We start from the raw sequence: 22,673 nt of genomic DNA, 5'->3' as shown, positions 1-22,673 counted from the left end.
TTGGACTTCAGCCGTTAGAAAATGCCCGTTTCACCCCCATACGGGGTGCGTTCACCGCATTTGCCTGCTTTAGGAAGAGACCAGCGGCTGAGGCTGAGGGGCCCGGTGGCGGCTGCCTCGGCTGAGGTGGGTGCATGTGGCACAGTATGCTCAGCCACGTGGGAGACAGTGAGGAAGCCGGCTTTTACAAGGAAGCTGGCCCCTTTTTCAGGAACAGCCCCATCGCCTTGACCCTCGATCCTTTACAGAGGGAAAACTGAGCCCGGGAGAGGCAGCAACTGGTCCTCATCTGCCCCTCCTGGTGGGGGCCGCTGGGCCCCACCAGTCCTGCCATCAAGACACTGCTGTGCCGCCAGCTGGGGAGCCCAGCACTGCATGAGGGGGATGTGGAGACCACCCCATCCCCCAGCAGGAGAAGTGTAGGAGAGGGGGCTGGCTGCCTGGTGGCGTTTGCATGGGCCCGCCTGGCAGGAAAAGGCATCAGTGCTCAGGCCAGCCTGCAGAGGTACGTGGAGGGGGTTCCCAGGACCAGAGGCACAGGGGCAAGGCACCGAGGCCCCCCAGGGAGGGGGCGGGACCTTTCCAGGAGAGCCTGTGCCAGGAGGGGGAGGGTGGGGGATTGGGTGCTGTGACAGTGCACGTGTATGTGCTGGGTACGTACACATGCCTGTACACGCACACACACATCACATATACACACAGCATCTGTGTACACAGTGCAGCACATATGTACATGTACACAGTACATATACACGCACACACATATCACATATACACAGCACCCATACACACAGCATCTGTGTACACAGCACATGTGCATGTACACAGCGCATATACATGCACACACATCACATATACACACAGCACCCATACACACAGCATCTGTGTACACAGTGCAGCACATATGTACATGTACACAGCACATATACACGCACACACATCGCATATACGCAGCGTCTGTGTACACAGTGCAGCACATATGTACATGTACAAAGTACGTATAAATGCACACACACCACATATACAGCACACATATGTCTGTGTACATAGTACAACATATGTGTGTGTGCTGTGTGCGTGTACATACATGCTGTGTGTTCATATGTGCTGTGTGTGCATGCACGTGTGCATACATGCTGTGTGTGCGCATTTTGTGTGTGCACAGATGTGCTGCATGTGTGTGTTCGTGATGTGTGCTGTGTGTATATATGTTGTGTGTATCGTATGTACATATTTTGTGTGTGTGCACGTATGCACAAATGTGCTGAATGCATATGTGTGTGCTATGACGTGTGCTATGCATGTACATATGTGCTATGTGTATGGGTGTGAACATGTAATCTTTGTGTGAATGTGTACACATGTGCTGTGTGTACATATTGTGTGTGTGCGTGTATACATATGTACTATGTGTGTGCATTTGCATATGTGCTGTGTACGTAGGTGTTTTGTGTATACGTGTAATGTGTGTGTGTATATATGTGCTGTGTACCTGCATGTACATATACGCTGTACTGTGTATACAGATGCTGTGTGTATGGGTGCTGTGTGTATATGTGATGTGTGTGCGTGTATATGTACTGTGTACATGTACATATGTGCTACACTGTGTACACAGACGCTGTGTGGGTGCTGTGTGTATGTGTGATGTGTGTGTGCATGTGTATGTGCTGTGTACAGTACATATGTGCTATATTGTGTATACAGACGCTGTGTGTATGTGTGATGTGTGTGCTTGTATATGTGCTGTGTACATGTACATATGTGCTGTACTGTGTACACAGATGCTGTGTGTATGTGTGATGTGTGTGTGTGTGTATGTGTTCTGTGTACATGTACGTATGTGCTGTACTGTACTGGGCATTTATATATGTGCCATGTGTGTATGTGCGTGTCCAGATGTGCTTTGTGTATTGTGTGTGTATGTGCTATGTGTTGTGTACTCTGTGTGTGCATCAGGGAGTGAAGTCAGTGTGATGGGTGGGAGGTAGTCGTGGAGCTTGGGGTGGGGGCAGAGGGTCTGGACCTGCTGTTCTTTAAGAACCTAGCCCTGTGCCCATCCTGTGCCTCGCTGCTGTGCCCATCCGACCCTCCGTCTGTGCATGCTCTCAGTTGTTGCCTGCCTGGGCATGGCGTGTGTGACTCCGCATTTGTCGGCCTGCTGCAAACTCGGGTTCATCCCCCACTTGGCCCTGAGTCTGGCAGCAGGATGTGTTCGGGAGCCCAGCACCAATACTTCTGGGGCTCCAGGAAGTTCTCAGAGAATGGTGGAGACGCTATAGGGTAGAGGGCGCAGGTGCTTCCCGCCGTATCAGGGGTAGTGGGCTGCAACGGCTCTGTGCGTCCCAGGCACCAGGCTCGGGGGAGGAGTGGCCATGGGGCTGGAGGCCCCATGGAGTAGAGGGATTTCGGGCAAGCTGAGGGCACCGTCCCTGGGCGGGCACCCCAAGCACAGCAGGCACGGAGGGCCCACCTGCTCCTGTGGGCCTGCCCCACTGCCTGGAGGGAGGGCCAGGGGCAGAGTCGAGGAACAGAGCTGAGGGAGGCTGTGCGGGCCGGCGGGGCCCACTGGGATCTGGCAGTAGCGTTTCCGGGAGGTGTCCTGACGGCCGAGCCCCTTCTGTCCCCGTCACACCTGCCTCCCAGGGCCACATCCTACCACCCTTCCCCCTCTCCTCGCTGGGCCACCAGGACCCACCCCTGGCTCTCCTATCCTCCCAGAGGAACCCGTTTAGACATGAACCAGCATGGCCTACTCCCCACGAGCTTCTCCACAGCGCATCGCCCATCCCCGGGGGTCCGAGACAGGCCCTCCATCTCCTTCCTGCCCTTCCCTGTCTCCCTGCTGGTCAGGGAGAGCATCCACCCCACCCTGCTCGCCCTCCCCCAGGTGCTGGGCGTCCACCCCGCCTGCGCTTACCCTTCCCCAGGTACTGGGCGTTCACTCCACATGTGCTCGCCCTCCCCCAGGTACTGGGCGTATACACCACACACGCCCGCCCTCCCCCGAGTCTCCTGGGTGTCTACCCCATACACATCTCTCTCCCCCAGGTACTGGGCGTCCACCCCACCTGCGCTCATTGTCCCCCAAGTACTGGGCATCCACTCTGCACACACTCACCCTCCCCCGAGCCCCCGGGTGTCCACCCACCTGTGCTCACCGTCCCCTGAGTCTCCTGAGCATCGTCTCCTGCACACGCTTGCCCTCCCCATGCCTGCTTCAGTGTCTGCCCTGCCCTCAGAGCCTTTGCCAGGCTTGGTCGCCAGCTGCCCTCCATCCCCACTGCCCACGCCCAGGCCTTGGGGCCCACTGCACCTGCTCTGTCATCCTCCGGGACCCAGGGCGCTGTCCCTTTGGCCTGGAGAAGTATAAGAGCCCAGGAGGGCAGAGCTGGCGAGCTGGGCAGACAGCCTCTTTGGGCACTCCCTACCCTATCCAGGTGGAGGAGGGTCTCGGCACGACTCTGCAGAAGAAGTGCGGCAAGTGAGGTAGTGGGGATTGTGGCTGCCAGTATCTGACACACGCGTACTCCATCCCCACCTTGTTCTTACTTTCCAAGTGGAGAAACCGAGGCACGAACAGGGGAACAGCCTCCCCAAGGTTGCGCAGCTTCCGGGCGGCAGGTAGGCCCTGAGTCAAGTCTGCGTGGCCTCAGTTGACCCCATGTTTGCCCACGGCCCCTGGGGGGGAGGAGGTGGGGGTCTGCCTGGGGGCGCTCCGGGCTCAGGGAGGTCCTGCGCCCCGCCGGGTGGTGCATCTGAACTGGGGACCGGCGGGGTGAGAAGGTGGGCACACCCCCTCTGTTGCCATCTCCTGCAGACTGAGGCCAGGGCTACTGCCCCCAGGACGTTGGCCTCCGCCCGCGTGCCTGGCTCTGTCCTGCCCGTGGGGCCGCGAGCTGTGTCGGCCTCCCACAGGCATGTTGCCCGTGGCAGGCCCTGCCCCTCGGAGGGGCCGCTCGCTTTATCCCGCATCTCCACTGAAGCGTCTTCGGCTACTGACCCAGCCGCATCCCAGGAAGCGGCTGAGCTGCGAACAGCAGTGCGGGGCCCCTCGTCGCCCAGGCTGGTCAGGGCCGGCCTCACGGCACAGCTGGCGTGGCACCCTCAGAAGCAGGGACAGAGGTCTGTGTCCCCGCGCACTGCTGCCTACGTCACACGGGCATCTCCAGTGTCCCCGCTCGCAGGCCTCCACTTGCCTGTCACCACCTCAGCCCCCCACTCGCGCGGATTCCTGGCGTCTGTCGTTCACGTCGTTCCCAGGAGTCGCAGTTCTACTGACGCCTCCTGTCGAGGCCGCTTTTCACACAGCCGCCTGCCGTCGTTCCCCTTGGAAAACTCAAGAGAATCCCTCAGGTCACCGCACGCCCATCGGCCGCTTTCCCTGATGGCCTGGAAAGGTCACTGCGATTGACCTCGTTTTTAGGTCTCAAGTCTTTTTTGTCTCTTAAACTTTTAATTTTGAGTCACAATCAGTTGTGAGAAATAATAATACAGAGACATCCCGAGTTCCCTTTACCTGGTTTCCTTCAACATCACAGAACTGTGGGGCCGTGTAGTGCCCGGAGACCGTCCCCAGGCCGGCTGCTCCCTCCCCACCCTCGGCCCCTGCAGCCCCCATCTGCCCTCCCCACCCATTGCTCACGTTTCGTGGCTGTTACTCACAGGCTTGGGCGGTCTGTGACCTTTGGGTGGGTTTGCCTCATGCAGCCTGGTGCTCTGGAGAGTGTTCTGGAAGGCCGTGTCTGTGCTCTCTTCCTCTCCGCGGCTGAGTGCTCTTCCAAGCAGGGGTTGTTCCCCACTTACCCGCCGAGGGGTGTCTGGGGGGCTTCCACTTCGGGGCTGGCACAGATAAAGCTCCCGTAAGCATCTGTGTCCTGGTTCGGACTGCTGTCACTTCCCTGGGGAAGAGCCAAGTGGTGCAGCCACCAGGCAACTGTGCCCTTGGCCTTGAAGCCATCGCCATGCTCTCCCAGCGCCTCAGCACCACTCGCAGCCCAGCAGCTGGCCTGGGCCCTGTTCCTCCTCCAGCCTCCCCCCCGTGGTGCCGCGCAGTCCCCTGGGTGGCTGGAGACACTGGCCACCTGGTGCTGTGCTCCTTTGCCGTTGTGGGCGGAGTGGCCCTTCCTGGACCCCGCCAGTGTTCTTTTTGGTGTCTTGCTTTCCTACCCGAGAGTTGTGAGGGTTCTTTCTGTATTCTGGATGTCAGTCCTTAGTCGAATATGCGATTTGCAGATATTTTCTCCCAGTCTGTAGCTGGTTTCTTCATCCTTGTCACAGGTTCTTTTGCAGAAGAAACATTTTTAGTTTCGATGAGGTCTGACATCACTTTTCCCTTTCGTTACTTGTGCTTTTGGTATCAAGTCTGAGAACCCTCTGCCTGGTCCTCAGTCCCGAAGAGTCTGCTTGTGGAAGTTGTCTGGTTTTACGTTTGGCGCCTGAGCCCAGGATCTGTATCGAGTACATTGTTGTGGACGGAGTGAGGTTAAGTTGAAGTCTGTGTCTTTGCCTCCGGACTCCCAGCTGCCCCAGCACTGCTTGTGGAGAGCGTGTTTGTCCTTCCTCCGTGGCATGTCTTTCATGCCGCCTTCAAGGCCGGCGTGTAGTGTGGGTCTCTCCAGGTTTGCGCTGTGGTTCCGCGGATCTGGTGTCTGACCCGCAGCCCCTTCCCCTCTGTCCTGCCTCCTGGTGCTGCACCCAGAGCGGGAGTCGGGTGGACTCATTGCTGCCGCTTCATTCTGCTTTTCCGGAGTCGTTCCTATGGCTCCAGGGCTTTGCCTCCCACGTTCGTTTTAGGACGTCGCGTCTGCACCACCCGAAACTCCTGCTGGGGTTGGGAGGCATTGCACTGGGCCTGCGTGCTGGGCCGTGGCGCGTGGCCCCCCAGGAAGGCCGGGGCACTCCAGCTCCCCCAGCAGGGCGTGGGGTGCCTGCTTCCCCCTCAGCTGACCGCACACGGCTACCACCCAGATGCAGGAACTCTGGCTCCTCCTTTAACCTTACAGTGCTTGAGCTACTAACGAGACTGAGCACTCTCTGCCCGACTTTGCTGCAGTTCTTCTCCCTGGCCTGCCTTTCCCCTGCCCTGGGCTCGGTTTGTAGTTAGAATGTGTCCCTCCTCATGGTTCATGAGAGCTCTTTCCTCCCGCCCGGTCCCTCACTTACCGCGATGAAGGAACCTCCGCGAGGGCCAGTGGGCAGTGGGGGTGCCCGTTTTCCTGCCGCCTGCGAACCCCACAGAGCCCAGTTGCAGCTTGCCTCACCTGCAGAGAGCAGGGGGCCGCCTCACGATGGCCGTGCCAGTCAGGATGCTGCAGGGCACCCGTCGGCGGAAGGCGGTAGCACCAGGACCCCCAGGTGCACATATGTCCAGGCTGGGCTTTGGTCGGGATCTGCTTCTCCATGCAGAAGCCTGGACCGGGTGTCCTTGGACCTTACGGAATTAGCTTCCTGCATAGAAAACACAGCCATTGTGAACTGTTGGTTTTCCTGGGGACACTCCCGGCTGCGCTTATGTTCTGAAAGTGATTTCTGTAAGCAAGACAGGTCTTGAACATTGACTTTTCCATTTGCTGAAAATGTACCATCATATGCACTTATTAGTGCCCATTTCCCAGGCGGCCTTGCCCAGAGGCTGCTTGTGCCCAGGGCCCGGGTCTGTAGGCCTGGCCATCGGTTTTGTTTTTACCAAAGCAGTGCAACTGGACTCGAGGACTGACCATGTCACTGCGAAGAGTAACTGTGGACATGTGAGCCGCCTCTTGGTGATGGGGAGGCCCTTCTCTTCGTTCAGCCACCATCCCTCATGGGCGGGATCTGACCCCAGGAACAGAGATCCAGCATCACTTCCTTCCTATTCTGTTCATTTTCGCAGTTAGAAACCTTGTCCGTGTGAGCAGGCTGACGGGAGTGGGAGTCTCGTGCCGTGACAGTGTCGTCTCAGCCTTGCATTTCTTTCCAACGCACATGCAAAATACCATTCTCTCTCAGCGATGTGTGGTCAGAGCATTTCTGTACCACGTGTCCCGCTCCAGACCTCCCCAGTTTACTGGAAGGCAAAGAAGGGAACGCCACAGGCCCGGCAGAAAAGGTTTCTGCGTTCCGTCATTAGGGACCGTTTTGGCACCCTCTTTCCCAGCAGGGGACCCAGGAGGGGTCGTTCTGGTCCCTCCTTCTGGGAGCAGGAGAGACATCGGGTGTGAAGGAGGCAGGGAGGGAGCTGGACGGGCTGACGGTCTCTGGAACTGAGTTCTCGTAGGCCCCTAGGGTCGAACGACTGTACCTGGTGGCTCTGAAGTTGAAGTCGCTCCGTTGGCCGCAAGTGTGTCGTGTTGGAGCCCCCTGCAGCAGAAGGCTGTGCTCTGTCCTCACGTGCCCCTGCCCTGCCGCCCTGCTCTTAGGGGGTCCCTGGGCAAGAGGCTGACCCGAAAGGCCACAGGCATTCATGTCGTCACTGCAGAACTTTAGGACGCGAAGGGCCGCCAAGAGACAGACCGTGTTGAGGACGAGATTGGCCCTCATCAATCCCCCCAGCCTCTGGGCACAGCGAGTCCACCTGCCTCGCCTCATGCCACCCCAGGGTGGTTCCCTGACTGGTGGGCCCCTGACAACTCTGTCCTCGGGCGTGGTCTGGGCTCGCTTGTGGGGTCCAACCTGGCGGGAGGGGGTGTTCCCAGGCCTGCTCAGGTGCAGGATCCCTTTGCTGCAGTGGGGCGGTGCGGGCTGGCCGTCCAGGGCTCATTGCGGTGGTGCCCAACTCCACCTCCGTGCAGGGACGCTGGGCAGAGTGCAGGGGCAAGCGCCCTGTCCTCAGAGGAAGCAGTGCGGCAGGAGGAAGTGGCAGTTAGAGTCGTCTGCCCGTCTTTCCCCTTCTGCTTTTCCTGCTCTGGAAATGTGCTGCGTTAAATGGAAATCTCTGATGTTGTCCTCGTCTCACCTTGATTCCTTCATAAGGAGCAACACCAGCACCTGACCTTTGGGCCCTTAGGGATGGATCTCAGGAGGGCCACCCACTCCCCTGGGCTTGACCCCGGGGTCCACCCGCTCCCCTGCCAGCCCCCGGGGTCCACCCGCTCCCCTGCCAGCCCCCGGGGTCCACCCGCTCCCCTGCCAGCCCCCAGGGTCCACCCGCTCCCCTGCCAGCCCCCGGGGTCCACCTGCTCCCCTCTGCCCCCGGCACAGACAGCTGTGGCCTCAGGCCTCAGATTCCAGGGTCTTTTCCAGAACACACAGGCTCTCATTTCTCTGGAGTGGATTTGAGAAGTTTTGACAGTAGTTAACTCCGTCCCCTAAGTTCACTGAAATCCTCATAGCTAGGGAGCGTCTTTCCAACGTGCTGTGAGAATTTTGAAAAACCCACAGGAGACATATTTCAGCATTGCACCTCTCCCTGTGGGTGGGAAGGCCTTTGATTAGGGTGGAGGCTGCGTGGGGACTGCCTGCCCTGGCCCCCACCCCCGTAACCTTCTGGCTTTGCTCAGCAGCAAGTGGCTTCACTTGGTTGGAAAGCTCGGCCTGTGTCGGAGCGTCATGCCAGCGGCCCAGGGGACTGCCGTCCAGGCTCATAGGTGGGGCCGGGGCTCCAAGAGACTCGGGGCCACTTCCGTCCCTCTCCCAGTCTCGGCAGCAGATGGGGGCCTCTGGAGCGAGCGAGCTGCAGGGCTGGGAGCTCAGCCCTCTCTGCATTCTCCGTGTCTCGGTTTTTCCTCTCAAGTCATTGCTCCTCACTCCCCAACTCTTTATATCTTTTCATTTTCTTCCTTGTTTAGTTTTCCTGCTTTTTCAGAAAGCCCCCTTGTTCTAGTTTGCTATCTGCCGGAATGCAATATACCAGAAACAGAATGGCTTTTAAAAAGGGGAATTTAATAAGTTGCTAGTTTACAGTTCTAAGGCCGAGAAAATGTCCCAGTTAAAACAAGTCTATAGAAATGTCCAATCTAAGACATCTAGGGAAAGATACCTTGGTTCAAGAAGGCCCATGAAGCGGAAGGGCACATGGTGAACACAGTCAGGGTTCCTCTCTCATCTGGAAGGGCACATGGTGAGCACAGTGTCATCTGCTAGCTTCTTCTCCTGGCTTCCTGTCTCATGAGGGTCCCCAGGAGGCGTTTTCCTTCTTCATCTCCAAAGGCCACTGGCTGGTGGACTCTGCTTCTTGTGGCTGTGTCGTTCTGCTCTGCTCTCTCTGAATCTCTCGTTCTCCAAAATGTTTCCTCTTTTAGAGGACTCCAGAAACTAATCAAGTCCCACCCAAATGGGTGGAGACACGCCTCCAGCTAATCCATTTTAATAACTACTCTTGATTAAATCACATCTCCAGGGAGATGATCTAATTACAGATTCAAACATACAATACTGAATAGGGATTTGAAGAAATACCACCTTTACAAAATGGGATTAGGATTAAAATATGTCTTTTCTAGGGTACACGTCATTTCAAACCAGCACACCCCTCTTTTCCCTGTTTTCTGTTTTGACCATCCTCCTCCCTCCTTTCCAATCTTTATTTTTCTTCTGTCTCCATCACGTCTCAGTATTTTTCTTGACTTTCAGTTCTTCATATGTCTGCAGGTGTCGGCAACCCCCTGAGAAGCTGACTGTAATTCAGGAGTTATTTTTAACCCACAGTGACTCTTTATAGCACCACCGACAGGCGAGGTTTTGGTTCAGATCCCGCGATCTGAGCGGGAGGGTCTCCACCTCCCCCCATTAGAAATGATAATAGTGGCCTATTTTGTAAATGTGGTTTTAGATTCACAGAGCTGTGGGACAGACAGGGCAGGCTGTGCCACAGGTCCCCCACCCTGAGTTCCGCCTGGCCTTGGCATCCCCCACCCCGGGGCCTCTCTGAACAGACGTGGTCAGTGACCGCAGTGTGGGCTTCGCGCTCTGGGCTGTGTGGCCCAGTGGGTGTCGACAGGTGCATACACACGCCCTGTTTGTTTTTTTCCCACAATCACACAGTCACATTACGAAAACTATTTCGTTATACAGTCATCTTCAAGAAACATCACTACTGGAACACAGCTCTACATTCTCAGGCAGTTCCCTCCAGCCTCTCTAATACACCTTAAACTAAAAAGGGATATCTATATAATACATAAGAATAACCTCCAGGATAACCTCTTGACTTTGTTTGGAGTCTCTCAGCCATTGACACTTTAGTCTCATTTCTCTCTTCCCCCTTTTGGTCGAGAAGGTTTTCTCAATCCCTTGATGCTGGGTCTCAGCTCATTCTAGGATTTCTGTCCCACGTTGCCAGAAAGGTCCACACCCCTGGGAGTTGTGTCCCACGTAGACAGGGGAGGGCGGTGAGTTTGCTTGTTGTGTTGGCTGAGAGAGAGGCCACATCTGAGCAACAAAAGAGGTTCTCTGGGGGTGACTCTAAGGCCTAATTTTAAGTAGGCTTAGCCTATCCTTTGCGGGGATAAATTTCATATGAACAAACCCCAAGATTGAACATTTGTCTTATTGCTTGCGAGAATATCAGGCATTCTTCAAATGGGGAAGTTGAATTTTCCCCTTTTCTCACCATTTCCCCAAGGGGACTTTTTTTTTAATTTTTAAATTTTTCTTAAAATACCGAAAAAACACCAAACAAACTCAAACATTCGTAATTTTTTATCATTCTGTTCTACAAATATAATCAGTAATTCACAATATCATCACATAGTTGCATATTCATCATCATGATCATTTCTTGGAATGTTGGCATCTATTCAGAATAAGAAACAAAAAGAAAACAGAAAAAAATTCATACATACCATGCCCCCACCCCTCCCCCTCACCAATCACCAATATTTCACTCTAAATTTATTTTAACATTTGTTCCCCCTATAATTCATTTTTATTCCATATGGTCTATTCTTCTGTTGATATAGTAGATGAAAGTAGCATCAGACACAAGGTTTTCACAATCACATTGTCACATTGTGAAAGCTATATCATTGTTCAATCATCATCAAGAAACGTGGCTACTGGAACATAGCTCTATATTTTCCGGCAGTTCCCTCCAGTCTCTCCACTACATCTTGGACAACAGGGTGATATCTACTTAATGTGTAAGAATAACCTCCAGGATAACCTCTCAACTTTGTTTGGAATCTCTCAGCCATTGATACTTTGTCTTATTTCACTCTTCACCCTTTTGGTGAAGAAGGTTTTCTCAATCCCTTGATGTTAATTCTCAGCTCATTCTAGGGTTTTTCTCAATCCCTTGATGCTGAGTCGCAGCTCATTCTAGGATTTCTGTCCCACGTTGCCAGGAATGTCCACACCCCTGGGAGTCATGTCCCACGTAGACAGGGGGAGGGCAGTAAGTTTGCTTGTTGTGTTGGCTGGAGAGAGAGAGGCCACATCTGAGCAACCCCAAGGGGACTTTGCAAATACTTCTTTATTCGCTGTTCAAATCACTCTGTCAGTGTTCTAGTTTGCTAGCTGCCGGAATGCAATATACCAGAAATGGAATGGCTTTTAAAGGGGGAATTTAATGAGTTGCTAGTTTACAGTTCTAAGGCTGAGAAAATGCCCCAATTAAAACAAGTCTATAGAAATATCCAATCAAAGGCGTCCAGGGAAAGATACCTTGGTTCAAGAAGGCCGATGAAGTTCAGGGTTTCTCTCTCAGGTGAGAAGGCGCAAGGCAAACACAGTCATGGCTTCTCTCTCGGCTGGAAGAGCACATGGAGAATAGCGCGTCATCTACTAGCTTTCTCTCCTGTCGGGAGTTGTTCTCCTTCTTCATCTCCAAAGGTCACTGACTGGTGGACTCTCTGCTTTGTGGTGATGCAACGTTCTCTGCTCTCTCTGAATCTCTCGTTCTCCAAAATATTTCCTCTTTTATAGGACTCCAATAAACCAATCAAGACCCACCCAAATGGGTGGAGACATGTCGTCCCCTAATCCAGTTTAACAACCACTCTTGACTAAATCACATCATCCAGGGAGATGATCTGATTGCAGTTTCAAACATATAGTATTGAATAGGGATTATTCTACCTTTATGAAATGGGACTTATATTAAAACATGGCTTTTCTTAGGGGGCATACTTCCTTTCAAACCAGCACAGTCACCCTGGTTTTATTCCTTATTAAAAGCACTATGACAGCACCCAAAGAATGTTTCATTTTTATTTATTTTAAAGGCCAGGCATTTTCTGTCTCCCCTTCTAGAGGCTGGAAATCTGAAATGAAGGCGTGGCAGGCCAGCTCCCCCACCCGCTCTTGGGGACACCCTGCGCTGGCCGCTGCTGGCTCAGCCTCTGCCTCTGTCACGTGGCCACTCCTCTCGGGGCTGTCTGTCTCTCCGCTCCCTTTCTTGTAGGCATCCAGGGACTTTTTACAAGAAAACACGCTCGTCCCCCCGCCTCTCACACAGCGCCCCCTGCCCTGGCTTGCTTCTCCTGAGCAGTTGCTTCTCTGTGGTTGAGCATACCTGGGCACTCGTCACTTTCCTTCGCTCAGTGAATGAATGGCAGCCTTGTGTACTGCTCTTTCCCACTTCCCTCCGTAAGGCACTGGCATCCCACTAGGCCCCGGCCAGTGAGGCCATCCCCCAGATGCCCCCTCTCCCATTATGGGGTGCTGCGCTGTGGTCGGGGAGGGAGGCAGGGCATGGCGGGCAGTGCAGGGACCTGGCCGGCGATGAGGCTGATCAGTGTGGCCTTGGGTGGCCTCCATGAGCTGTGATCTTAGGCAGGGTGTCACTTCTCCGAGCACTTGGAGGGCCAGACCTCAGAGCCCTTCTGTGTCTTCCAAGTCCTTCTGGAGCTCCCTGCAATCGGAGTGGACACTGCCACCACTGTCCTGACACCCGGCCGTGTGTGAGTTTCTGACCTTGCTGTAGTAGGCAGGGACTCACAGGGAAAGCTGGCATGGCTGTTCAGCGCCCGCACCCATGACACGTGGAAACCGTTCTGAGAGCAACCTTGAAGGCCAGGGGTTCTTTCCCTGCATGCTTGCGGGTGAGGTGGAGGCGTGTCACTCACGGACCAGCCTTAGCTCCAGACTGTGGAGAGCACATCAGCAGCTGCCACTGCACGTAGAGCAGAGGGGACATGTAAAGCGCACAATTGGTTTTGCACTCTTGTGTATCTTGCTACCGGCATCATTAAGGCGACACTTGTTTTTAGTGGGGCTGTGTCTGCTTTTGATCAACATCTGTGATTTTATTTACAGATTCCCACTGGAAACCCACTATATGAATCTTACTACAAGCAGGTAAGTCTGGCTGGACCTTTTAGACAGAGCTAGAATGTACCGGAGCTGGAGAGCAGACCCTCATCCCCCTCGTGCCCAAGCTGGTGGCAGGGCGGGCACCGGGCCCCTTTGCAGCCGCAGAGGGTCTCAGGTGTGGCTTTCCCACCACAGGTGGACCCTGCGTACACGGGGAGAGTCGGGGCAAGCGAGGCTGCGTTGTTTCTAAAGAAGTCTGGACTCTCAGACATTATCCTTGGGAAGGTACGTGTGGTACTCTCTCCGCTGCCACCTCGTGGTGCCCTGGCAGGCGGAGGCAGGCTGGCCCTCTGGGGCTGCAGGCAAGGGACCTGAGACCTTTCGGCCTCCCAGGGACCTGCCCCTGTGCCCCGTGGAGCTGAGCACATGGGCTGACCCGGCTCTGCTGCCAGCATGTTGTGCATCCCAGGCAGTCCAGGCCCCGCTCGAGTTTGCCTCCTCGTCTGCAGATTGGGTGTGGCGGCCTATCGGCCTGGGGCCGTGGGCCACGGGTGTCTTCACTGCGTCCCACTCACAGGCCTCTTTGTGTTTCCACAGATATGGGATTTGGCCGACCCAGAAGGTAAAGGGTTCTTGGACAAACAGGTACATACATTTGGCAGGCACGGAGCGGGTGAGCCAAGCCCTGTGGCTGTGTGGCCACCCCATTCCCCCAGCCTCCACCACATCCCCCTGGTCTCCACCCTGTCCCCATGGCCTCCACCCCATCCCTGTGGCCTCCACCCTGTCCCCATGACCTCCACCCCATCCCCCCGGCCTCTGCCCTGTCCCCCCGGCCTCCCTACCTCGGGATGAGCCGACCCAGAGCGTAGCGTCTCTCTTGTGACTGGGAGGAGCTTTCGGAGATAAGGGCCAGTTCCCATGGCTCACGCATCTCTTGGTATTTAGTCTCCTTTAAAGGATGAAAGCCTTTGAAGCCTTTTGTTTTGGAGTGATTGGCAGCTGTCGTAGACATTATGAGCATTGCTAGTGTCCAGGTGCCCTTCCGCAGCTTCCCCAGGACAGTGGCTGGTGTGGCTGCAGGGATGAGAACCGGGACGAGGGTGCGGGGACCATATGGAAGCCAAGACCTTGTTTAGATTTTGCTAGGTTTCCATGCTCTATGGGATTTTATCACCCGCTAGAGGCAGGAGCCCACCACCAGGGTGAGGCAGCAGCCTGCTCCCTCGCCCCAGAGGCTCCCTGGGCCACCCCGGGTCCCCAGTCCCCACTGGCCTGCCCCCCATCCCTGTGATTTCAGCAGCGCTCCGTGAAGGGACTCCTGCAGTGCTTGCACCTTACAGTGCTGCCGAGTTCAGGCAGCCGTAGGTTTCATCTGCTCGTCTTCTCCAGCTGTGTCCCGGCTCACATCCCGCTGGGAAAGCCCCGGAAGCAGCCTTCCCTCCCTCCATCCCCCGAGGTTCAGGATGCAGGCCCGCACGCTCAGGCTGCTGAGGACTCTGGCAGGAGAGACCCATCAGCCTTGCCGAGCACAGTCTCCCCAGAGTTCCTTGAGCCCTTTTCACTGTGTCCCCACGTCGTTCTCTGCAGGGGCACCTGGTGGCCGTCAGCCTGGGCAGGGCTGCCCCTGTGCTTGTGTCTGAGGAAAGGCTCGAGGGTCCAGTCGTTTCCAGCTTTCGTAAAGCAGTCTCTGTTCTGGGCCAGTCACTGGTCCACATTGGAACCAGATTATGTGGTGCCCACAATGCTCCTGAGCAGGGCACGGCGCGGTGAGGGCAGTGATGCCTGGGTCAGGCGCCCTGTCCTCGCGGGGCTGCATGCCAGGGAGCCCAGGTCCTGGGGTGAGGCCCCATGCACGGGAGATGGGAAGGCCCACAGTGAATCTCAGATGTAAATGCCGCAGCAGTGGCGTTTATTTAAAGCCATTCTAAAATTTTCGACTGGTATGTGCTCCATCATTGTAGTTGGAACATGGTCACTGCTCCTCTTACAAAATCTGGCGTCTCTGAAATGTTGGGGGCTCCTTGTCTTTGGGGCACACTGTTAAGAATGTTTCGCCACACCCCAGGAGAAAAGGAGTGAGCCTGGCGAGGCCTGTCCATTTCCGCCGGGCTCCCAGGGTGGAGGACGCTGCGCCCTGGCGCTGGCTTTGCCCCGGCGGTGTGGTGGCAGACTGCCCTCTGGCGGCTGCTCATCCCCGGACCCTCTGTTTTTGGCTTTTCAGGGTTTCTATGTTGCCCTGAGACTGGTGGCCTGTGCACAGAGTGGCCACGACGTCACCCTGGGCAACCTGAACCTCAGCATGCCGCCGCCCAAGTTCGTGAGTGTCCCCCTACCTGCAGTCGCCCCACCCTGCCTGCCTTCCAGCCCTAGTCCGTCCGTCTGTCCCTCCGTCCATCTTCCTGTAGCCGTCCTACCTACCCACCTGCCTGTTGTCCCTCCATCCCTCTGTGATCTGTCTCCCCGTGCTTTCCTCCCCCTCTTGGAGAGGACACTACAGTGCCTGTCCTTCTCAGTCTGCACGTCCTCTGCCAGCAGCAGTGGGGAACTTCTCTCTTTCCTTCCTAGCACGACACGAGCAGCCCGCTGACGGCCGCTGTGCCCGCTGCAGAGGCCCACTGGGCCGTGAGGGTGAGTGACCGGTCGGTTCCCTGCTCCCTCGCAGCGCGGCTCAGAGCCTTCTCCTTGGCCATCCTGCCTCACTGCGGGGGTCACAGCATTTCAATGAAATATGTCTTCGGGTTAAAATCTTGTGAGAAGGCTGTGGCCCTTTGCGGGTTAGAGGAGTTGGATTCTCAAAAACCTGTGGTTTGAGTCTTGCAATTTTAGGTCATGTCTTGTGGTTTTCACTGCTCGTGTTGGTTAATCAGGATAGAAGGGGAAATTGCGGGAGCTTACAAGTGTGAAGATCCCCAGATGCCTTAGTCATTTTCTCCTTATTTCCACCCAGTTTGCACATTACTATTCTTTCTTTTCTGGTATGCCCATTGTTTCCTGAAAAGCCTCTCTGCATTTGGCAAGCAGCACTCAGAGTGTTCTTAAGACAGGATGCGTGGCTGGAGAGGTGCGTTACTGCCTCTAGGAGGAAAGGAGCGAGTTGTGACTTCTAACAAGGGCAGGATCCCGCTCCAACGACTGGAGCATGGGACGCGGAAGGCGTCTCCAGAACTCATGGTGACGAGGCCTGCACCTCTCTCCGCCTGCTTGAGATGCGTGCAGAAAGGGATTTGGCTGAAGTACCAGTAACAAGTCTTGCTGTGAAATAGACCCAGCATCCCTCCCCACCGCCCGGTTTCTGCGATGGACTTGTTCCCTCGGGGCTGCAGGGGCTGGCATCCGTGCACAGGGCGGACCCTCGTGGGGAGCCCTCCCGGTCCTGGGGAACCTCTGTCTAGGTGATGGGTGGCACAGGGCGCGGTGTGAACAAGCACAGTGGTGCTTTGCGTGGGGTGGCGCCGGTGGAGGTGCGCTCCTTAAACCGAGCAGACGTGAGCCCTGGCAAGGAGCGCTGGTGGCTGCGGGCCCTGCAGGCTTTCCAGAGGGGCCAGGAGCACGGGGCCGGCTCCAGAGGGAGGGGCTGCCCTCGGTTGCTACAAAGAGAGGACCAGAGCGGAAATGGCGCTGTGTGGGTGCTGGGGTGCTGGATGCCCCTGAGTGAGTGGGGCCTCCAGGCCCGGAGAGATCGCAGCCCCAGGCAGCATCTGCCTCTGTCCTCGAGACCACCTCCCCAGCACTGCTGGCTCTGGCCAGAGATGCCAGGGGTGCCGGCTTTCTCTCAGCCCACCACCCTGAGCTTCCCGTTCACCGGGGGCAGCAGGGGAGGTCACCAGAGCCCCTCACCCTCAGCAGCTCAGTGCTCTGCTGCAGTTTGTATTTCAGGGGGCAGTAGCCACCGCTCCATGTTCTAAGTGCCGAGAGTTTGTGTGTTTTTTGGTATTAGACCGCCAGGGCTTCCATGCTTCACCTTGCTTTGGGTCCTCAGGTGCTCAGTTCTTTGGCTTGTGCTTCTCTTTCGTTTGTTAGCGCCTTGAGTCGCACCTATTTATGTGGAGCTCTCTGTCCTAAAGAACTCAAATGCGTTCACACGCACGTCGGACCCTTTCCCACTTTGACAGGGTCCTTGCACCCACGTGGGCAGGCAGAGCCTTCTTCTCCCTGCAAAGGCCTAGCCCAGCATTGGGCACCCCACATGAGCAAGCTTGGGGCAGAAAGCCAGAAAGAAAGGCGCGGGCCGGGGCCCTCCCAGCACTTGGCCGCACCTTGCCAGCCCCCCACCCCTCAGGAAGGGGGTCTGCGGTCACCAGGGTGGTTTTCCTTCCCGGCCTCAGCTCCTGGTGAAGCCCGAGTGGCTTATCATGTTGCCCAGAGCCCTTGCCGTCCAGCTCAGCCTGGCTGCTTTCTTCTTCGTTTACTCAGCCTCCTTCTTTCCTCAGGTGGAAGAAAAAGCAAAATTTGATGGAATTTTTGAAAGTCTGTTACCCATAAATGGTTTGTTGTCTGGAGACAAAGTCAAGCCCGTCCTCATGAACTCAAAGCTCCCCCTTGACATCCTGGGCAGGGTAAGTGGCTCCCCTCCCTCTTGTCTTGGTCGCCATATCCCTCCGCCCTGGGGACCGTCTCAAAGGCTCTTGCTTCCTGTTGGACTCTGTACCATGAAGGGGCTTCCTTGTAGGTCACACGAGGCCTGGGGGCAGGTGGCCATGGGAGAGGGAACTGGGCTCAGCAGGGACCTTGGCTCTGGGGCCAGGGCTGGGCAGGGCTGGGACCCGAGTCTGTCTGAGTCCTGTCTCTCCAGGCCCCGTGCTGGGTTCTCCACCTCTCCATCAGGCTCAGTGGGATGCGTGAGTGGTAGTTGTGTCTCTTTGTTTCTTTTATGGTTTTGGTTATCTTTTATTTCTGTCTAGAAAGCTTACAGTAAAGGTACTTCCAGTTTTGCTGAAAGCTTAGGAAAAACTTCTGCATTTCCTTTGTTAAAGAAAGTCTTCAGTTTTGTTTCTCTTAAATGCAGGATCTTTGGCCAGAACTTTCTGTCTGTCTCGTGCCTGTCCCTGGTAGTGGAGCTGTGCAGTGTTTTCCCAGGTGTCCCGCTCTTGTGTGCCGGTCTGTGCCCAGCTTTCCTGCCCTGGGCTTAGTGGTGATGGTGGATGTTGTCTGTCTGGGTGTTTGCTGGGGGCAGGCTGGGGTACCAGCTCCGCCGCCGGCGGCCTGAGTGCAGCTCCCACTGCCCCAGGCCCCTGTGGGCGCTAGCTTTGTGTCCAGCTGGGGACCTTGGACAGAACTTGGAGAAAGGTGTGAGCCAGTGCCCCTCTCCTCCCCCTGAGAAGGCCCGGGTTTGAGCATGCCTTCGTCACCTGCGTGCACCTTGTAGGCGCCCATTGGAGGAAGGCATCTGATACTTTATTTGGAAAATGGGGCAGCTAAGGAAGGGGATCTCCCGAATTCCTTCCTTCTCATCTTGACCAGGCTGTGGTGTAGATGACCACCGGGATGTGGCTTCGCTACAGTCCCCGCCGTCTTTATCAGGCCTGTGAGTCACAGGAGGGCATGGTGGGCGTCCCTGCTCCGGGTGTGTGCTCACCTGGCAGTGCCTGCAGATACCTGGCGATGAGGAATAGAAACAGCCGGCTGTCAAGGAGCCTGGCTTCACTGTCCAAGTCCAGTTAGGAGAGCTGAGTACATCAGCCGTGGCAGAGTATGCTCTGTCAGAGAGGGGACTGTGGTGGTGAAGGGCTTTGCAGACCTGCCTGGTGTCACTTCTCACATGTCCCTGCCTCTATCCCTCCGCCTGCCCATATGTCCGCCTGTGTCCCAACTATTTGTGTGCTGTCCACCCATGCACCCGTCCACCTGGTACCCATACATCTGTGCACCCATCCACCTGTTCACTCATCCACCCATACACGCGTCCACCTGGCACCCATCCACCTGTTCACTCATCCATCTGTGCACCCGTTCACCTGTGTACCCATCCACCTGTTCACTCATCCACCCATGCATGCGTCCACCTGGCACCCATCCACCTGCGCACCCATCCACCTGGCACCCATCCACCCGTGCACCCATCCACCTGCACACCCATCCACCTGGCACCCATCCACCTGTGCACCCGTCCACCTGTTCACTCATCCACCCATGCACGTGTCCACCTGGCACCCATCTACCTGCGCACTCATCCACCTGTGCACCCATCCACCTGCGCACCCATCCACCTGGCACCCATCCACCTGTTCACTCATCCACCTGTGCACCTGTCCACCTGCACACCCATCCACCTGGCGCCCATCCACTTGATCACTCATCCACCTGCATACCCATCCACCTGTGCACCCATCCACCTGTGCACCCATCCATCTGTGCACCCATCCACCTGTGCACCCATCCACCTGGCACCCATCCACCTGTGCACCCATCCACCTGGCACCCAACCACCTGTGCACCCATCCACCTATTCACTCATCCACCTGCACACCCATCCACCTGGCACCCATCCACCTGTGCACCTATCCACGTGGCACCCAACTACCTGTGCACCCATCCACCTTTTCACTCATCCACCTGCACACCCATCCACCTGGCACCCATCCACCTGTATACCCATCCACCTGTTCACTCATCCACCCTTGCACCTGTCCATCTGTGTACCAGTCTGTACTGTCCAGTCATCCACCCTTGCACCTGTCCACTTGTCCATCTGTGTACTTGTTCACCTATGCATCCATCCATCTCTCCACCTGTCTGCCCATCCCTTCCCATGCACCTGTCCACTCATGCTCTCACTCATGGAAGTACTTGTGTGTTTGTGCGTTTGCATCCATCCAGGCATCCACAAGCCTTTTCTGGGGTCCGCTCTGTACCGGGCTCTTTGCTGAGCCCTGGGGGACAAGGAAGCAGGCTTAAATTCAGAGCCCACCACAGTGGCTCAAACAGACCCGTAAGGGTCATGACTCTAATATTACCGACGGGGGCTTGACGTGCCAGGAGCAGCTCTAGTTTTCCTAGCACTAGCTCCTACCAGCTCTAGTGTTGGGTGTTTGCCACCCTCCTGTGAGGTGTGGGCCAGGGCACAGGAGCCTTTCGAATGGCCAGTACATCACTGCCCAGGTGGCTCGGTGAACAGGGATGGAGAGAGGTCAGAGCGCAGCCTGTCTTTGCTCCCTGGGGCCCCCCACTCTGATGGTCCCAGAGGGGAAGGTGCCTGATCCACCGGGACCCACCTGGGCAGAAACTGACCAGTCAGAAGCCACCCCAAAGTGGCACCTGGTCTCCGCCCCCCAGGGTGAGGCAGGCTGGACAGGTGAGCGCGGAAAGCAAGCTGAGGGGCTCGAGCAGCATGCCTGTTGGGGCGGCGGTGCTTGCCCAGGCCACTCTACCCAGGGACATGGGGCAGTGCCTGGAGACCAGGTGGGCTGGTGCCCACATCCTGGTACCCAGGACGGCCCCCACCCCTGAGAACAGTCCGGCCGCAATGACCACCGGGCTGAGGCAGGGAAATCCTGGGCATAAGGGTGGATTGGGGGCAGGGGCCCAGCTGAGTCCTGGCCCCCCGAGTTTTGGACTGGCTCTTTGAGAAAGTCACTCTTCTGGAACCTTGGCTTCTGCTGCTGAGTGGCCAGGTGGAATGCCCAGCACAGCGCCTACACCTCCCAGTGGCAAACATGTTCCTGGAGGTCAGGGGGCCCACCGTGCTGGGTCACGGGCTCTACTGCAGCTGGGGGCAGCGATGCTGCTGGGCGCTGTCAGGGGCAAGGGCCAGCTGGGCTAAAGTGTAAGTGAACGGTGGGGGTGCAGGGATCAGAGAAGGGCCCTGCATGCGGCACAGTGCAGGGCATCGTCCAAGTCAGGCCTGGAAGCTAGCCCTCGGCCTTAGGGCATGTCCAGAGACCAGCAGTGCCCTCTTGTCTGCGGGGTGCTCAGTGGGCCCAGCACACCCCATGGCTCTGCTCCTTGTCTGCGGGGCGCTTATTGGGCCCAGCATACCCCATGGCTCTGCTCCGTGGGGATGAGGGGTGTGCGGGGCCTCAGCCAGCGTGCAGGGTCTTGATGGGCGTGCAGGGCCTTGACATGCATGCCGGGCATTGGTAGGCATGCAGGGTCTCGGTGTGTGTGCGGGGCCTCCACGTGCGTGCCGGGCATTGGTAGGTGTGCAGGGTCTCGGTGTGTGTGCGGGGCATTGGCGGGCGTGCAGGGTCTCAGCATGTGTGGGGGGCCTCGGCATGCATGTGGGGCATTGGTGGGCGTGCAGGGTCTCAGCGTGTGTGCGTGGCATTGGCGTGTGTGCGGGGCATTGGTGTGCATGCGGAGCCTCGGCGTGCATGTAGAGTCTCAGTGCGCGTATGGGCATTGGTGGGCGTGAGGGGTCTCAGCGTGCGTGTGGGGCCTTGGCGTGCGTGCTGGGCATTGGTGTGCATGTGGGGTCTCAGTGTGGGTATGGCCATTGGTGTGCGTGCGGGGCATTAGCGTGTGTGTGGGGTCTGAGCGTGCGCATGGGCCATTGGTGTGTGTGCGGGACATTGGTAGGCATGAGGGGTCTCAGCATGCGTGTGGGGCCTCGGGGTGCATGCCTGGCATTGGTATGTGTGCAGGGCATTGGCAGGTGTGCGGGGCCTCGGCGTGTATTTGGGGCATTGGCGGGGGTGCGGGGCCTCGGCGTGCCTGTGGGGCTTTGATGTGCGTGTGGGGCATTGGTGGGCATGCGGGGCCTTGGCGTGCGTGCTGCTGCTCTCCTGCAAACCTCACCATCTCGCCCACAGGTCTGGGACCTCAGCGACATCGACAAGGACGGGCACCTGGACCGGGACGAGTTTGCCGTGGTAGGTCCCACGCTCCGGGGGGCAGCTTGGGGTTTTGAGTGTGTTGTTCTTTTGTTGTGTGTAACGACATGCCCTGAGACTTAAGTAAAAAGGCAGCAGTACCAGTAATTCTTTTGCATACTTTTCCCCTTTAAAAAAAAATTTCACTTTATTATTTTAAAAAAAGAGCTTATTTTTAGTTGTGGTAAAATATACATAATGTAAAAACCATTGTAACCATTTGGAGTAGACAGTTCTTTGCATTCAGTGCGTTGAGGAGACTGTGTCACTCTCACCATCGTTGCCCCACTCTCTGCATCACTCCAGACCACTCCCGCTTGCCCAGCAGGAGCCTCTCCCATCTCCCTGCTCCCATGGTGCCCGCTTGCGTGCTTTCTGTCTCTATGAATCTACTTATTCTAGGTTTCATATGTGTGAAACCAGGCAGCACTCGCTCCTCTGTGCCTGGCTTCCTTCACCCCGAAGGAGTCTTGCCAGCTTCTCCACGTGGCAGCCTTTCGTTTATCTGTCCATCTGCTGTGGGCACAGGGGTTTGTGTTGGCGCTGTGGCTCCTGTGAGTGCCCCTCGTGCTGCGATGAACGTTGATATACATTTGTCTGTCTCAGTCCCTGCTCGCTGCCGTTTGGGGTCTGGACCTCGGAGTGGAGTTTCGGGGCACAGGGTAGTTCTGTGTTGAGCTTTCAGATGAA

The 22,673-nt window shown here is 56.6% G+C and overlaps 1 protein-coding gene across 9 annotated transcripts in view; it reads left to right on the top strand.

Annotated features, from left to right (window-relative positions):
• EPS15L1 (epidermal growth factor receptor pathway substrate 15 like 1) overlaps positions 1-22,673 on the top strand; it is a 92,083-nt gene that overhangs the window by 8,417 nt on the left and 60,993 nt on the right. For all 9 annotated transcript variants that reach the window (XM_077121983.1, XM_077121978.1, XM_077121976.1 and 6 more), the window contains exons 2-8: positions 13,177-13,218; positions 13,369-13,458; positions 13,771-13,818; positions 15,398-15,493; positions 15,742-15,804; positions 17,607-17,732; positions 21,924-21,983. In XM_077121983.1, the coding sequence (XP_076978098.1) occupies positions 13,177-13,218; positions 13,369-13,458; positions 13,771-13,818; positions 15,398-15,493; positions 15,742-15,804; positions 17,607-17,732; positions 21,924-21,983 (525 nt within the window). The remainder of the gene's footprint in view (positions 1-13,176; positions 13,219-13,368; positions 13,459-13,770; positions 13,819-15,397; positions 15,494-15,741; positions 15,805-17,606; positions 17,733-21,923; positions 21,984-22,673) is intronic.

The sequence above is a fragment of the Tamandua tetradactyla genome, chromosome 11 (genome assembly GCF_023851605.1).
Source record: "Tamandua tetradactyla isolate mTamTet1 chromosome 11, mTamTet1.pri, whole genome shotgun sequence".
NCBI classification, from domain to species: Eukaryota; Metazoa; Chordata; class Mammalia; order Pilosa; family Myrmecophagidae; genus Tamandua; species Tamandua tetradactyla.
The sequence above is the reverse complement of the archived record's forward strand: the minus strand, read 5'-3'. Positions and strand labels throughout refer to the sequence as shown.